Source organism: Choloepus didactylus, chromosome 17 (genome assembly GCF_015220235.1).
Source record: "Choloepus didactylus isolate mChoDid1 chromosome 17, mChoDid1.pri, whole genome shotgun sequence".
NCBI lineage: Eukaryota > Metazoa > Chordata > Mammalia > Pilosa > Megalonychidae > Choloepus > Choloepus didactylus.
Window position 1 is genome coordinate 59,762,233 of NC_051323.1, and position 18,012 is coordinate 59,780,244.

The following is an 18,012-nucleotide window of genomic DNA, read 5'->3' on the forward strand; positions in this document are numbered from 1 at the left end:
AAGTTCTGTAGTCTGAAAAGAAAAGAGAAGAGAAAGAGGCTTGGAGGAGAGTGCAGAAATGAAAATTATCAGTAAGGGTAACTAAAAGGATAAAAAGAAAAATAAGATATGACAAATAAAAGCCAAAGGATAAAATGGTTGAAATAAATACTGCCTTTACAGTAATAACACTGAATGTTAATGGATTAAGCTCCTCAGTCAAAAGAGACAGATTGGGAGAATGGATTAAAAAAAATTGATCCATTTATATGCTGTTTATTAAAGACTCATTTTAGACCCAACGATACAAACACCCTGGAAGTGAATGGCTGAAAGATGATATTCCACGCAAGCAGTAACCAAAAAAAAAGCTGAGGTAGCTACACTAATATTAGACAAAATAGACTTTCTATTGATGAGAGTAGAATATTGAAGTCTCCCAAAGAAGGACAAAGAAGGACACTGTATATTAATAGAACAGGCAACTCACCAAGAAGAAATAATAATCACAAATATCTATGCACCTGATCAAGGTGTCCCAAAGCAACATGAGGCAAACACTGGCAAAAATAAAGGGAGTTCAATACATCCCAGAGTATTTCAGGCAGAAAATAAACAAGTATTTGCAAGTCCCCTTGTAACACTGGGGAAAATGTAGAAATATTAAACTTCCCACCTGGGGAATTACTGATATTCTCGCAAGCATTAGGGACTCCCAATGTAGTAAGTCATGCCCCTAATGTTGGGGCTTGCCCTTTTGAAACTTATCCATGCTAAGCCTACTTATAATTTTGCCTAAGAGTCATCCCCAGAGAACCTCTTTTGTTGCTCAGATGTGGCCTCTCTCTCTCCGTCAACTCCGCAAATAAACTTACTACTCTCCCCACTACATGAGACATGACTCCCAGGGTTGCAAGTCTCCCTGGCAATGTGGGATATAACCCCAGGGATGAACCTGGCCCTGGCATCATCAGATTGAGAGTGCCTTCTTGACCAAAAGGAGGAAAAGATATGAAACAAAATAAAGTTTCAGTGGCTAAGAGATAAAAAATAAAAGTTGAGAGGTCATTCTGAAGGTTATTCTTATGCATTTATAGATATTCCTTTTTAGTTTAAAGAATATCACAATAGCTAGTAGGTAATACACCTCAATCTGCTGAACTGTAATCCAGTAGACTTGATTCTTGATGAAGACTGTATAACTATATAGCTTTTATGATGGGATCATGTGATTGTGAAAACTCTGGCTGACACTCCCTTTATCCAGTGTATGGGGAGATGAGTGATAAAATAAACATAAAAAATACATAAATAATGGGGATGGATAAGGGGTATGGGATATTTTGGGTGTTCATTTTTAATTTTTTCTTTATTTTGGAGTGATGAAAATGTTCTAAAATTGGTGGTGGTGATGAATGCACAACTATATGATGATACTGTAAGCCACTGATTTTATACTTGGACGAATTATATAGTGCGTGAATACATTTCAATAAAAATGCATGTAAAAAAAATGAAAGGACTTAATAGACATCTCTACAATAATAGTGGGAGACTTCAATACACCACTCTCATCAATAGATAGAACATCTAAACAGAGGCTCAATAAAGAAAGAGAATGAAAATAATATGATAAATGAACTTGACCAAACAGACATATATGGGACATTGCATTTCTAAACAGCAAGGTATACATTCTTCTCAAGTGCTCTTGGATCATTCTCCAGGATAGACTATATGTTAGGTCACAAAACAGGTCTTAGTAAGATTAAAAAGATGGAAATTATACAAAGTACTTTCTCTGTCAACAATAGCAGCCAGAGAACTGGAAAATTCACAAATATATGGAGGTTAAGCAACATACTCTTAAACAATTAGTAGGTCAAAGAAGAAACTGCAAGAGAAATCAGTAAATATCTTGAGACGACTGAAAACAAAACCATAACATACAAAACGTATGGGTTGCAGCCAAGGCACTGCTCAGAGGGAAATTTATAGCCCTTAACTCCCAAATTAATCAAAGACCTAACCTAACTGAACACTCAGCGGAGCTAGAGAAAGACAGTAAACTAATCCCAGAGCAAGCAGAAAGAAAAAGAAATAAAGATTAGAGCAGAAATATATTAAATAAAGAATAACCAAAACAATAGAGAGAATCAATAAACCGTTACTTCTTTGAAAAGATCAATAAAATTGACAAACCCCTTAGAAAGACTGACAAAGAAAACAAGAAAGAAGACGCAATTTACTAAAATCATAAACGAGAGAGAGGTCATTACCACTTACCTCATAAAAATAAAAAAGATCACAAGAGGATACTATGAACAACTGTTCATCAACAAATTAGACAACTTAGATGAAATGGACAATTTCCTACAAACACATGAGCAATTTACAATGACTTCAGAAGAAATAGAAGACCTCAACAAACCAATCGCAAGTAAAGAGATCGAATCAGTCATCAAAAATTTCTCTACAAAGAAAAGCCGAGGACCAGATGGCTTCACAGGTGAATTCTACCTATCATTCCAAGAAACATTAATACCAATCCTGCCCAAACTCTTTCAAAAAACTGAAAAGGAGAGGACACTATCTAATAAGTCATTCTATGAAGCCAACATCACCCTAATACCAAAGCCAGATAAAGACAACGCAAGAAAAGAAAATCACAGACCAATCTCTCTAATGAATACAGATGTTAAAATCCTTACCAAAATACTTGCAAATTGAATCCAACAGCACATTAAAGAATTATACACCATGATCAAGTGGGTTTTATTTCAGGTATGCAAGGGTGGCTCAACACAAGAAAATCAATTAATGTAAAACAACACATTAACAGATCGAAAGGGAAAAAGTACATGATCATCTCAATCAATGCAGAAAAGGGATTTGACAAAATCCAGCATCTTTTCTTGATAAAAACACTTTGAAAGATAGGAATGAAAAAATCATTTATACATAGTTATATACACAAATCTCAAGTTAACAAAATAAAAGCCTGCTAACAGAAGTAGAATACGGGGCTGGAAATAAAAACTACCTAACACATGCAAAAATCCCAGATGAGAAGACAGGTAGGGGTGTTCCAGGAACTCAAATTCAACATGGCTAGAGCTTTAGTTAACCAAAATTGAAACCTGAAAGTTGGGCAGAGGTGCAGGTCATAAATATCCCTAAATCACGTTAAGGAGTCTGATTTTCATCCAAAAGTCAACTGGGAGCCACAAATTATTTTAAGAAAGGGTGTTGTTAAGATCGGGTTTGTCTTTAAAAAGAACTCTCTAGGGATAGCAAGAAAGATGGCTTAGACTGAACGAGAACAAAAGCAAGGGACCTTTTGACTAGGCAAAGGATAATTATAGTCTCAAACCTTAACGGTTGAACAAAATCAAGATGGAAAGAGTATTTAAAGAACTCTACCAAATCTTTACGCCACACATCGTGACCATTTCATAAATAAGAAAACTCAATCTCAAAAATGTTTTAACTATTTTCCTAAAGTAAGGAGGTCAATAAATGTCAGACCTAAGATCTAACAGTAAGTCTGTTCTCAAGCAACCTCCAAAACAATATTCTCAAACATTAAAATAAAACATATTTTGAAAATTACCTGCTTATGATGAACAAGCTGCTTTCTGATTTTTCTGGAATATAATCTATCAAGGCTACTGCTGCCTTTTGAAGACCGATTTAAACTCTGAGTGTGCAGATTATTGTTAATAAAACTCCACTGGTTACCTATATGGGAAGGAAAAGTCTCAGTAATTCTACAAAATGTGATTTGAAAGTGACTTTTAAATCCAGAAAATGCAAAATTATATCTGTGTCACTCATGACAAGCAGTTTAATGAAAATTAATGAAACAACTTTAATGAAATTGTGAGAAAATGGGAGGCCTAGGAAGATAAAGTAATTGTCACTCTTCAAATCTAGACCCTAAATGACTTAAGACCAGAATCTTCTGTCTCCAATCTTTCCTTTAAAATAGCCAACTTTCTCCACAATTATTTAAGGTTAGTCTTTGCAAACCACCAATTTCATGATGTCTTAATGCTAACAACAATAAATGGCCAGTGTTCCCTATTTCAAATTCATATGCTTTTGTGTGGGGACCAAAAAAGGATACTTAATTTCATTTAATGACATCCAAAATAAGGTTAGAGAGTTGGAAAACCAGATTCTTTTAATATACTTGGTTCTCATTTTTTAGTATGTGTCCAGACTATTCTTCAAGCCTCATTCCTCTGCTCAAAGCAGGCCTATTATCACTCTTTACCCATCTCTAATTCTTCATTTATTTTTACTTAACCTATAAACATCTTTTCTTCAAGCATTAGTCCAAATTTCTTCAAACCCTAAATAAAATTTTCCACCAATCTGTTTCCATAGTATCTGAATATAAATAAAAACTAAAATTTTCAATAGTATGATATATTCCAACATTTTATTACAGTTCAATTTGTTTTAACTGTATATCTTATCTCTGTATTCTGTAACTAAGTATACTAACCAATAGACATATAGCATTTATTTAAATAATTCAATATAAGGCAGATTCTGAGAAAAATTTCTCACCCTCTTTCAAAACATGACGTGCAATATAAACAACTGATTCACCTATAAAATACCTCAGGCGACTTTTATTTTTAAACTGGGATCCTGAAAATGTGTAGAATTCCAAACTTTATGGAACCTAATGGCAATAATTACATATGAGTTATCTCAAATCCTTTATGAAAAGCCTTATTACTTGAGAAGACGGAAAGAACACAATTTGTCTTGCAGTTTCACTGCCTTCACTTTGTACGTTTTTCTGTGCCTCAAGCCTATGTAGAAAGATATGACTCAAAAAATTCTGGGAATTTCTGTTTCTAAACACAAAGGCCATTTGTAGTTAGAGCAGAAAGACACTTTAAAACAGTAAATGGAATGACGGTACATTAAAAATGGAAAACTATAAAGACACTTGACGTATTTCCCTTTCATAGCTTAACATCTATGTATGTTATTGTAAAGTATTTTAATAAGCATGGGGGAAAACACTGAGGGAGACATTTGATTATATTTAGAAACTAAAAGTAATCTCCAAGCAAAGGTGCCTGTCCATAAAGTCCCTCAAAAATAAATTCTACCCTTAAACAGATTCCTGGAGAAATTAGTTGATATTTCACATAAATTACATACAGCTGGTTCTCCAAGCCAATAGTCAGTTCTGGAACAACTGCGGAGTCACTCCTAAAATCCCCATCAACATATTATTAAAAACTTCTAATACCTGTCAGAAACCTCTCCCTGTCTTTACCATTCAAAGGTTTCTTTGCAGCTGCTGCTTCATCTTCAACAGTTGCCACATAATCCAGCAGTCTGGACACCAGCATGACGACCCAGCTAATCATGGGAATATCTAGGACTCCTACATAGAGGCAGGGGAAAAAAAATCCAGGTGACTTATAAGAACACTAAAAAAGTCTGAAAAAATAATTATGACTTAAAACACTTTGTAAATCCAAAGTATGCCATATAGTTACTAACACTAATATTTATTTATAACAAGAGTTGCAATTGGAAGGCTACTGTCACAGACTGATTAGCACATTAAATCTAATGAAAAACAAATGCTTCATGGTATCAAATGGATTCTATTAACAATTCATATGGTACTAAAATTATGTTCCTTAGATATTATCCCTACAGTAATTTTCCTGCTCAAGTGATACTCATCATCGACCAGAACAGCTATTATGCCTTTAAATTTAAACTTACGCAACAGAGGTTGACTTTGGTTATGACAGTATATAAAATTTATATTACAAAATTTTCCAAAGTTAAAGTAATGAAAAAGTAGATTTAAAACAGTAACAATGATACAGCAATTGTGCTTTATTTAAAAAAGAATTCAGATTCTTCTTTTATTTATGAGGAATGTATATTCTTATGTTCAGCGATATTGCGAAACACATAAAAGTGGAATTATAAAATGATACAGCCATCGTGGCACCCAGATCTACACTTGGCTCTTCCCCATGAAGCTCCTGGGAGTCACCACCAGGACCCTCCAAAACCAACAGTCCCTTAAATTGAGTAAAGGAAACAGCTTCAAACAGGGACAGTTTTTACAAGTGATTATTCAAAGAATGCACAATAGCCCAGTTCAGACAAAAGGGCAGGGATCTTGTCCATTAAAAACAACGTTTTGACCAAAAAAGTTGAACAAAAATACTCTGGATGGGAGCTCTGCTATCTCTATCCTGGGTGACTCAACAGGTGTGGGGGGCACAACGGTTCAGGGCCCAACATAGGTTCATTTCCAGTGGACAACTGGAGTTTAGGGATGCCTTACTCTTTTACTTCAGCAGAAAGAATACTGTAAGTCTGCTAGGTAAGATTGTGAAGTGGGCAGGGACTCTGACCTGGGAGCCCCTGTGCTCCCAGTTAAAGAAGAGGCAGAGCTCTGCAGGAGATTCTAATGCCTGAGACAGACTGGAGGGACCAGACCTTCTGGGGGAGTTAGTAGGTGATAACCTTTGAGTCTGCAGAACTGAGGGGATAAGCTGCCTTCTGATGGTTGGGAACCCCAAAAGTTCTCTGCCCCAGATGGGGGGGATTGGCGGCAAGACCGAATTAATGTGTCTTCAGACACAGACAACCAAGGAGCAGCCCTTTAACAACCCAGAAGACAGGCACTGTTTCCCTACCCAATTCCTTGGGACAGTTTGGTGTTCTACCAAGATATCCTAGTGTACCTTAAAAACTTAGGTTTTCTTATTTTAGTCAAAAGGACAGAGGGCACAGTAGCCTCAAAGAATAAAAGTGTGCATGTGGATGTTCCTACTGTTGAAGACATAGGGCAGGCAGAGGGTTGTAGTAGTTAGTAGTTTGTGGAGAGGGGAAGGGGAAGGGATGGAAAATCATCTGAGGGCACATGGCTCAGCATGTTCCCAGATGACCCAAAGAGGCAGGGCCAGGTCCTGGAGCAACTGTGCTTTCAATCACAGGAAGAGTGGCCATTCTAAAAAGTCTACATCATAAAAACATCAACAAAATATGCTGCAATGAATATTAAAATAAGTATTTCAAAGTAAACATTTTATAAAAGCAATATTTACAGAAACCTAATGTTTCTTAATAAAGATCATTGTTTTAATTGCTACCTTCTGTCCTCCGATGCATGGGTAACTGTGGCTGAAGAGGTGATAATAAATTATCCAAGAGATTAAGTAAGCTTTCTAATACTCCATTGTTACTAAGTGATCTCTGACCAATGCAGGAAAGTAACATGAAGACCCTAAAAAAAGAGATACAGAAAATACCCAGTAATAATCAATTTAATTACTCACATTTAAAAATAACTTACATTGATACTTAATACAATAATGAAAGAATGTTTTAAAACACATCATATTTCAGGTTGGGCAACTAAGATCTGTATCTAGAGGTAATGACTTTAAAATTAGCTGTTTTTCTAGCTATTATTTTTTTTTACTAACTTTATCCACAAGAAATCAAGGATTTAAAGAATAAAAGAAGGAACTCTGTATTTGATTTCAAAAAATATATTTAATACAGAGTGTAACACAACCTGATAGGAAATATTTGTTACCACAAATATAAAAACTACTGTATAGACTGAAACAGAAAACTAAAGAAGGTAGTTTAGTTACATCATGTATAATCTTCCTCAATTTATTGCTATAATCTTCAATTCATTGCCGATGTCTTTTATAGGGCATTCCCCAACACTGAAGTCTGCTTCATTCTCTCCCTATTCAGTATCCATATAAACAATATTTCAAAAATCTGGCCACTGAGAAGTACAAATCATGAATACCAAACAGCTCCAGTATTTTCTGACCTACCTATCTTGTGGAAAGATGAGAAGCTGTTCTGAATTGTACAATTCCTGAAGAACATTAGAAAGAAACTGGCCCCACCATCTTTCACCACCACAGAGCTGAACAAGTAGAAGACCAGTATGTAACCGTATCTTTGGGGTTCCACTGATGCACAGGTGTTTAAAGAGCTCTTCGCAGGCCTGGGCATGAAATGTACTTTGCAAAACTGCAGGAACAGAGTGTCCTAGTGTAAGAAAGAAAAGAGTAAAATTTCCTATTTGACTATGATGTGGTATCAAAATCAGCATGCCCAGATAAGCATTTCTCTTTATGAGCTATTAGTGCGCTCTCATATTCTACATATCTTTCTGTTTACTTATCTAGTCCTCACATGGAGAAATTTAATTATTCAATATTTGGGGAGGAGAATTAGAACAGCTCAATTATACTTCTTGTATGTGGAGTTGGTTATATCACATGCCTGTGTGTGTCTAATGATGCAAAATAGCTCTGCCTAGAAAATGACAATTCTTTATTAGTCAGAGCATCTGTCACTGCTGGGCTTTTAAATAATATTTACTGTTTTACAAGGGACACAATGATGTGGCAAATCAATAGCAGAAGCCTAAGAAAAGAAATAATGAAAATTCCATTTAAGAAAAACAAACATTAAGGGACAGAATGGGTTAAACTGAATGCAATATTACATAAATATTCACATTAGAAAATATATTCAAACTAATCATACCCAGATCCAAAAACATGCAACAAAAAACATCAAATATATTCCCAGCCTGATGAAGTACTTAAGGTAAATACAAACCATTGGAAGAATGAAGAAGGCTGAGCAAAGTGTCCAATAAATATCTGATGATCGTACGTAACTGCTCTGTGGAAGACGTCTGAATTAAATCTTTCGGATCCAATGTTTCACTCAACATCTTTCGACTTGCACCTAGAGCTACTTTGAGCCTCTGCACTGCATTATGAGCCAAATTTAGTTGAAGCTGTAGCTGAATACAATCCTGATAGGCAGAAAAAACTCTACTGTCTTCCTCAACTGCCTTATCTGGCTTTCGCAAAAAGTATTGTGCATTGTTAGCACTATTGAGAGGGGGAAGATCGATACTTTGCAAGAGAGTTTCCAGTCGATGACAAGCTAAGTTATACCTATAAGCAAAAACAATAGAACAAAATAATTCCTGCAATGCTCCCTTGACATACATTTAAGATTATATCATAAGATTAAATCTCTAAAACATGTTAACACCCAACCATCAAAAATGATTAATCAATTGGTAGGTACTAATAAATCAGCCAATTCTTTTATCATAACATTTTCATCAATAAATATTATTGCAATGTGTTAGGATTCTACTTCCTTTTGCTCTTTTCCATACATCTATGAGTAGATACTTCTTGACAGAAATATAAGCAAAACATTAAACAGAATAAAGGATTTCAACAAGACTAAAATATATTTGTGATTTTCTCCTAACCTGCACTGTATATCCTCCTGTAAAGCAACCATCATTGCTAAATGCTGGTCAGTTTCTGGCTGGTTTGCAGATTCTCCCTCTCCCCTTAGAGGATCATGCATTAACTTCAGTTCACTCTCCCATGGCAAGATATAAGTATGACCATAGTAAAATCCTAATGGGATTTTGGCTCTGGCATTTGTACTTCCATAACGTCCAATGACAGTGATCTGAAATGAAAAACTATAAATAAATATACACATACTTGCCACAATAAAAATCTGAGCAATGTATTTAAAAAAAGACAGCTATCCTTTTTAAATATATTTTTAATTACTTGTCTAAAACATATGGAAAGCACATCAACCCATTTATTTTCTTGAAGTTGTTCACCTTCATAAATCTGCACACAGGAGGTGGTATTAAGTCATGAAGAATTAGTGAATGGGTACTTATATCAGTTGCCACTACCAATCGCCTTCCATCCACCTCTTCCCCTAATGTCCAAACGTCAATTGACAAGGAGGCCAAGTCTCCACAAGTGGGAATCAATACATCTGTCAACAGAATAGGTCTGCCAAAATCCAAGGTCACAAATCTCCTTGCTCCTATGACAGAAAAACAGAGAGCAACGATTAATGAGATACATCATATGTAATTAACCAAAAGGTCCACATAAAAACAATTTGGAGGATTCATCTTAAAATATGAAATTAAGTCACTTAAACTACAAACAAATGAGAAAAAGTAAATAGGTAAAAATGGCCTGGCAATTCTCATTCAAAAATTTTTGAAGCCCCAATCTGTATTTGTTTTGAACCCTGAGACATAAGTCAAAATTATGCACGGGATTGTTACAATTAAGGCAACAAACTGCACATAAAAGATTTAAAACCTCAAAATTAAATCAGCAAAAGTAGTATATATTTTAATTCTTTAAAGTACCTATCTTCTCTTCTTTCAGCCATTTGCCCACTTATTTTTATTTTCTAATTTCATAACTAGACACACTAATGATTTCGATTTGCATAATTCGATTTTAGTTTTCTTAAGCCTTATACAACTTCTTATAGAGTGGCATATTACTTCTGGTCAAGATGTAAGATAAAAGTGGAAGGCTGAAATTATCTGTTGTCAAAACTACCACTAAAAAAATCCATTAGGAAACAGACACAACCTTTCTCAGAGATCCAAACACCACCATCCCCAAACCCCCAGATTAGCAAATACTCTCTTCAGCTCAGGACTGGTGATGTAAACGGCTTACTCTTAAGGGACACATTAAAGAATAAGGGTGAATATGGGAAGCAAGCACTAGAATCACACTCACATAGTTGAGGTGCTCACACAACTAAGAGGCAAAAATGAACTAAGAGGAAAAAAAGGAAGAGCATATTTGTATCTTTCATCTCACACATATTTCAGGGATAAATTAAATCAGTGAGACAGTAGGCAGAATCATCAATAACATAATAATTTTTTCTTCTTCATTGGGTTGAAGTTGGGGGAGACTAATAATCTCAACAACTACCTTTTATCTCAACAACTACCTTTTACAGTGAAGGAACCCAACTAAATTACACTTCAAGAGGTAGTACTATTCTTGATGGAGCTAGTTTGAAAGAACAAAAGGCAATTACCAATACTTCCCTAAACAGAAAAACATTAAACAGCAAGCCAAAAATATAATTCTCCTTGGAGACATATGTACTGCAGTCATTGCCAAATAGCAGTATAAACAACTGCTCACATCTCATAAAGACTGCACAGCAACAAATTTTTACTCTAAATGTTAAAAACACCAGTTGTTCCCAATCAAATGATTAGTTGGGCAGAAAACACTAAAATACTTTTTTCTTAACTCACTCTTCCAAAGAGGAAACAGGTCATCGAAATAAAGCAATATGGTTTAATTGTTTACACAATGAAAAGCTAGTATACACTATAGCCAGGTTAATTTCTCTTATCTTACTTACCTAAAGATTTTGTTGCATTCTGCTGCTGCTCAAGCCCCAGAACTAACAGATGGTAAGATTATAAGGCAGGAATTTCCTGTAGTTTATTAGTAAAGATGCTCTAATTGAAAGCATCTATACCAACCACATGTCTCTAGCATATAAGCATGGTACAATCTTAAGTAAATCTGAACTGTCCAGGGACCAGGAACACATTAATCTTAGAGACTTGTTATTAAAATAAGCAGTAATTTGGTCTGCTATTCTCAGAAAATGGTTCAACTACCAGAATGCTGCTCTTAGGAATACTTCTTTGAGTATACTTTGCAATGTAACGATAACTGAGAACCTACAGCGAAGGCAGATATTTATGTCAATCACAGTTCAACAGGCAAGATTCCTGTATAGATAGGATTCCTGTTTGGATAGAATTAGTGGACCATCAGCAACACTTTTCTCTTCAACTTGGTGAGCACAGGGTTTGAGTCTTATGAAGTGCTTATTTTTCATAAAATGTATATACTCAAAGGAGATGTGATGGATTTGCAAAGGAAAATTAAAACTACAGAGTATTAAGTCTTTAAAAGGCTTGCAGACTAGACCAGAAATAGTTTAACAAAGTCAAAAGATTACCTGAATGCATTCGCTCTATAATAATGGACTGGTGAGGTGGAGGTTGAAGAAAATGTGAAGCATGAGAAATTACAAGGGCAAGACCAGAACCAAGTGGATTCTAGAAAACAAAAAAGTATAACTCTATTGATACCACTTTCTCTTTATAAAAACTAATAATCATAATATCAAATTAACAAATCTAATTCCTGATGTTCATTCTATAATAATTTTATATAAGAAAATAATATAATTTGATGTATCATGTTGGTAAAATAAAATTTTGTCTTCTAAAGTTAGAGCATACATCAAAATATTTTAAATGACTAAATTAACACCTATTTAAAACATAATAATTTACCATTCTGCACTTGTTGGAATTTTTGTTATGTGCAGCAAGATTCACTGCTGGGGGATCAATGACTGAGCCTGGGAAAAGCTGTGCAAGTTCTGCATTAATCACAACGGAAACTGCTTCATTGGGTGGGGTGAGTGGTGGAGTCATAAAAAGTGGTGTTGTTTTTGGAGTGGGTGGAATAACATCAGATGGATGAATGAAGAATCCAGGGGCGGCCACTGGGTTGGAAGGCACAGAGTTGTGAACAGGACCTATTGCTGCTGCGGCTGCTGCTGCTGATGCTGCTGCAGCTGCTGCAGCTGTTGTCTGATGTAACTTGGCTTCCAGCTTTGCTTTCTGTAAAAAAAGTAAAAGCAACATATATAGACTAACCCTGCCTACCTAAGTAGTAAGGAATACTACACGGGTATATATTATGAAGATAAGCATGATTAACTGGATGCTAGTTAAATAAAGATGAAATTAATCACACCGGAAACATTAGTGGAATATTTCTTTGCTACTTATACTTCATTGAATAATTAATATAAAATTCCGTGAATATTTCAGAACTGTGACTTTCTCAAGACAAAGGTGAAAAGGAAGCAGAACTGCTAAATATAAAAAAGGAAACAAAGTTCTACTCAAAACAAAATATTAACAGGAAGCAGAGTCTCATGTTGACTAACCTGATACAATTTATCACTTGGAATTGCCACAGGTTGCATTTAGATCACAATAAAATCTACAAAATATCTGTCATTATTATTAATTTTTAAGTCACATTAATTTAATTGGTCTTTAAAAAATGTAGTAAAGAACAACTGTTTGTTACATTTGATCCAAAGAGTTTAAACACAGTAGGAATGAGTTTTACTTCAACACTGCACAAAAATATCAATTATATTCCATCAAATATGTATCCAATAAAAATCCGTTTATGTAGTTGTAGAAATTTAAATATATCATAAACACTTTACCTCAATTTTTGTTGAAAATGATTAGCTCAGATTGGTCAACCTACTTTCCTTTACGAAATTAATGGTCATTTTTACTGTACTTTTTCAGCTTTTGAAGTTTAGAGACAGCATGAACAAAGAGCCAAATAGTCTCCAACCTGTTGCTGAAGCTTCAAAAGCTGCTGCTGTTTCTCTTGCAGCACCTGTAGCTGTTGCTCGGCTGAAGCCATTGCATGAGAGAGAGACTGCAAAGCTACCTGGGCTGCTGAACTCAGGGCTGTCGAAGCTTCCCCAACTGTCCCAGATGATAGTCCACCTACTGCAGGAGTAACCCCGAAGGAACTCACTGGCATAAAACAAGGGGAAAAAGAAAAACAAAGGATGAAGAAAAGGTTCAAACCGAAACATATTCGTGTACAATATTGTAATTAAAAATACAGTTACAGAAAGCCAGGAACTGCGTGGACTGGACACCACAGAGCAATCTGACTTTGGGCATACTTCATACAACACTCATGAAAACGTGGAACTGCTGAGATCAGCGAAATCTGTAAGCTTTTGCGGCCAGGGGACCCGCGCCCCTCCCTGCCAGGCTCAGTCCCGGGGGAGGAGGGGCTGTCAGCTCCGGGAAGGAGAAGGGAGAACTGCAGTGGCTGCCCTTATCGGAAACTCATTCTACTGATTCAAACTCCAACCATAGACAGACTGAGACCAGACACCAGAGAATCTGAGAGCAGCCAGCCCAGCAGAGAGGAGACAGGCATAGAAAAAAAACAACACGAAAAACTCCAAAATAAAAGCGGAGGATTTTTGGAGTTCTGGTGAACATAGAAAGGGGAAGGGCCCTGAGGCGCATATGCAAATCCCGAAGAAAAGCTGATCTCTCTGCCCTGTGGACCTTTCCTTAATGGCCCTGGTTGCTTTGTCTCTTAGCATTTCAATAACCTATTAGATCTCTGAGGAGGGCCCGTTTTTTTTTTTTGTTTTTGTTTTTGTTTTTGTTTTTTTTTTAATCCTCTTTTCTTTTTCTAAAACAATTACTCTAAGAAGCCCAATACAGAAAGCTTCAAACACTTGCTATTTGGGCAGGTCAAGTCAAGAGCAGAACTAGGAGAGCTCTGAGACAAAAGGCAATAATCCAGTGGCTGAGAAAATTCACTAAACACCACAACTTCCCAAGAAAAGGGGGGTGTCCGCTCACAGCCATCATCCTGGTGGACAGGAAACACTCCTGCCCATCGCCAGCCCCATAGCCCAGAGCTGCCCCAGACAACCCAGTGTGACGGAAGTGCTTCAAATAACAGGCACACACCACAAAACTGGGCGTGGACATTAGCCTTCCCTGCAACCTCAGCTGATTGTCCCAGAGTTGTAAAGATAGAGCAGTGTGAATTAACAAAGCCCCATTCAGCCATCATTTCAGCAGACAGGGAGCCTCCCTACACAGCCCAGCAGCCCAGAACTGCCCTGGGGGGACGGCATTCACCTGTGACATAGCACAGCTATCCCTCAACAGAGGACCCGGGGTGCACGGCCTGGAAAAGGGGCCCACTTGCAAGTCTCAGGAGCCATACGCCAATACCAAGGACTTGTGGGTCAGTGGCAGAGACAAACTGTGGCAGGACTGAACTGAAGGATTAGACTATTGCAGCAGCTTTAAAACTCTAGGATCACCAGGGAGATTTGATCGTTAGAGGCACCTCCCCCCACCCTGACTGCCCAGAAACACGCCCCATACACAGGGCAGGCAACACCAACTACACACGCAAGCTTGGTACACCAATTGGACCCCACAAGACTCACTCCCCCACTCACCAAAAAGGCTAAGCAGGGGAGAACTGGCTTGTGGAGAACAGGTGGTTCGTGGACGCCACCTGCTGGTTAGTTAGAGAAAGTGTACTCCACGAAGCTGTAGATCTGATAAAGTAGAGATAAGGACTTCAATTGGTCTACAAATCCTAAAAGAACCCTATCAAGTTCAGCAAATGCCACGAGGCCAAAAACAACAGAAAATTATAAAGCATATGAAAAAACCAGACGATATGGATAACCCAAGCCCAAGCACCCAAATCAAAAGACCAGAAGAGACACAGCACCTAGAGCAGCTACTCAAAGAACTAAAGATGAACAATGAGACCATAGTACGGGAGATAAAGGAAATCAAGAAGACCCTAGAAGAGCATAAAGAAGACATTGCAAGACTAAATAAAAAAATGGATGATCTTATGGAAATTAAAGAAACTGTTGACCAAATTAAAAAGATTCTGGACACTCATAGTACAAGACTAGAGGAAGTTGAACAACGAATCAGTGACCTCGAAGATGACAGAATGGAAAATGAAAGCATAAAAGAAAGAATGGGGAAAAAAATTGAAAAAATCGAAATGGACCTCAGGGATATGATAGATAATATGAAACGTCCAAATATAAGACTCATTGGTGTTCCAGAAGGGGAAGAAAAGGGTAAAGGTCTAGGAAGAGTATTCAAAGAAATTGTTGGGGAAAACTTCCCAAATCTTCTAAACAACATAAATACACAAATCATAAATGCTCAGCGAACTCCAAATAGAATAAATCCAAAAAAACCCACTCCGAGACATATACTGATCACACTGTCAAACACAGAAGAGAAGGAGCAAGTTCTGAAAGCAGCAAGAGAAAAGCAATTCACCACATACAAAGGAAACAGCATAAGACTAAGTAGTGACTACTCAGCAGCCACCATGGAGGCAAGAAGGCAGTGGCACGATATATTTAAAATTCTGAGTGAGAAAAATTTCCAGCCAAGAATACTTTATCCAGCAAAGCTCTCCTTCAAATTCGAGGGAGAGCTTAAATTTTTCACAGACAAACAAATGCTGAGAGAATTTGGTAACAAGAGACCTGCCCTACTGGAGATACTGAAGGGAGCCCTACACACAGAGAAACAAAGACAGGACAGAGAGACTTGGAGAAAGGTTCAGTACTAAAGAGATTCGGTATGGGTACAATAAAGGATATTAATAGACAGAGGGGAAAAATATGACAAACATAAACCAAAGGATAAGATGGCTGATTCAAGAAATGCCTTCACGGTTATAACGTTGAATGTAAATGGATTAAACTCCCCAATTAAAAGATATAGATTCGCAGAATGGATCAAAAAAAATGAACCATCAATATGTTGCATACAAGATACACATCTTAGACACAGGGACACAAAGAAACTGAAAGTGAAAGGATGGAAAAAAATATTTCATGCAAGCTACAGCCAAAAGAAAGCAGGTGTAGCAATATTAATCTCAGATAAAATAGACTTCAAATGCAGGGATGTTTTGAGAGACAAACAAGGCCACTACATACTAATAAAAGGGGCAATTCAGCAAGAAGAAATAACAATTGTAAATGTCTATGCACCCAACCAAGGTGCCACAAAATACATGAGAGAAACACTGACAAAACTAAAGGAAGCAATTGATGTTTCCACAATAATTGTGGGAGACTTCAACACATCACTCTCTCCTATGGATAGATCAACCAGACAGAAGACCAATAAGGAAATTGAAAACCTAAAAAACCTGATAAATGAATTAGATTTAACAGACATATACAGGACATTACATCCCAAATCACCAGGATACACATACTTTTCTAGTGCTCATGGAACTTTCTCCAGAATAGATCATATGCTGGGACATAAAACAAGCCTCAATAAATTTAAAAAGATTGAAATTATTCAAAGCACATTCTCTGACCACAATGGAATACAATTAGAAGTCAATAACCATCAGAGACTTAGAAAATTCACAAATACCTGGAGGTTAAACAACACACTCCTAAACAATCAATGGGTTAAAGAAGAAATAGCAAGGGAAATTGCTAAATAAATAGAGACGAATGAAAATGAGAACACAACATACCAAAACCTATGGGATGCAGCAAAAGCAGTGCTAAGGGGGAAATTTATAGCACTAAACGCATATATTAAAAAGGAAGAAAGAGCCAAAATCAAAGAACTAATGGATCAACTGAAGAAGCTAGAAAATGAACAGCAAACCAATCCGAAACCAAGTACAAGAAAAGAAATAACAAGGATTAAAGCAGAAATAAATGACATAGAGAACAAAAAAACAATAGAGAGGATAAATATCACCAAAAGTTGGTTCTTTGAGAAGATCAACAAGATTGACAAGCCCCTAGCTAGACTGACAAAATCAAAAAGAGAGAAGACCCATATAAACAAAATAATGAATGAAAAAGGTGACATAACTGCAGATCCTGAAGAAATTAAAAAAATTATAAGAGGATACTATGAACAACTGTATGGCAACAAACTGGATAATGTAGATGAAATGGACAATTTCCTGGAAACATATGAACAACCTAGACTGACCAGAGAAGAAACAGAAGACCTCAACCAACCCATCACAAGCAAAGAGATCCAATCAGTCATCAAAAATCTTCCCGCAAATAAATGCCCAGGGCCAGATGGCTTCACAGGGGAATTCTACCAAACTTTCCAGAAAGAACTGACACCAATCTTACTCAAACTCGTTCAAAACATTGAAGAAAATGGAACACTACCTAACTCATTTTATGAAGCTAACATCAATCTAATACCAAAACCAGGCAAAGATGTTACAAAAAAGGAAAACTACCGGCCAATCTCCCTAATGAATATAGATGCAAAAATCCTCAACAAAATATTTGCAAATCGAATCCAAAGACACATTAAAAAAATCATACACCATGACCAAGTGGGGTTTATTCCAGGCATGCAAGGATGGTTCAACATAAGAAAATCAATCAATGTATTACAACACATTAACAAGTCACAAGGGAAAAATCAATTGATCATCTCAATAGATGCTGAAAAAG

General features: G+C 36.5%; 1 protein-coding gene across 15 annotated transcripts in view; it reads right to left on the reverse strand.

The window, feature by feature from the left end:
• The window catches only part of BIRC6 (baculoviral IAP repeat containing 6), a 317,621-nt gene that overhangs the window by 144,833 nt on the left and 154,776 nt on the right, over positions 1 to 18,012 (reverse strand). For 10 of the 15 annotated variants that reach the window (XR_005212389.1, XM_037807172.1, XM_037807165.1 and 7 more), the window contains 10 exons: positions 13,314 to 13,501; positions 12,221 to 12,553; positions 11,881 to 11,980; positions 9,686 to 9,900; positions 9,314 to 9,522; positions 8,638 to 8,984; positions 7,839 to 8,058; positions 7,134 to 7,267; positions 5,258 to 5,395; positions 3,593 to 3,720 (listed from right to left, as the gene is read on the reverse strand). Coding sequence is in view for 14 of the 15 variants with exons in the window: in XM_037807172.1 (XP_037663100.1) it covers positions 3,593 to 3,720; positions 5,258 to 5,395; positions 7,134 to 7,267; positions 7,839 to 8,058; positions 8,638 to 8,984; positions 9,314 to 9,522; positions 9,686 to 9,900; positions 11,881 to 11,980; positions 12,221 to 12,553; positions 13,314 to 13,501 (2,012 nt within the window). In the remaining variant the exon portion in view is untranslated. The remainder of the gene's footprint in view (positions 1 to 3,592; positions 3,721 to 5,257; positions 5,396 to 7,133; positions 7,268 to 7,838; positions 8,059 to 8,637; positions 8,985 to 9,313; positions 9,523 to 9,685; positions 9,901 to 11,880; positions 11,981 to 12,220; positions 12,554 to 13,313; positions 13,502 to 18,012) is intronic. The other 5 variants (XM_037807169.1, XM_037807168.1, XM_037807166.1 and 2 more) reach the window with 2 other exon arrangements.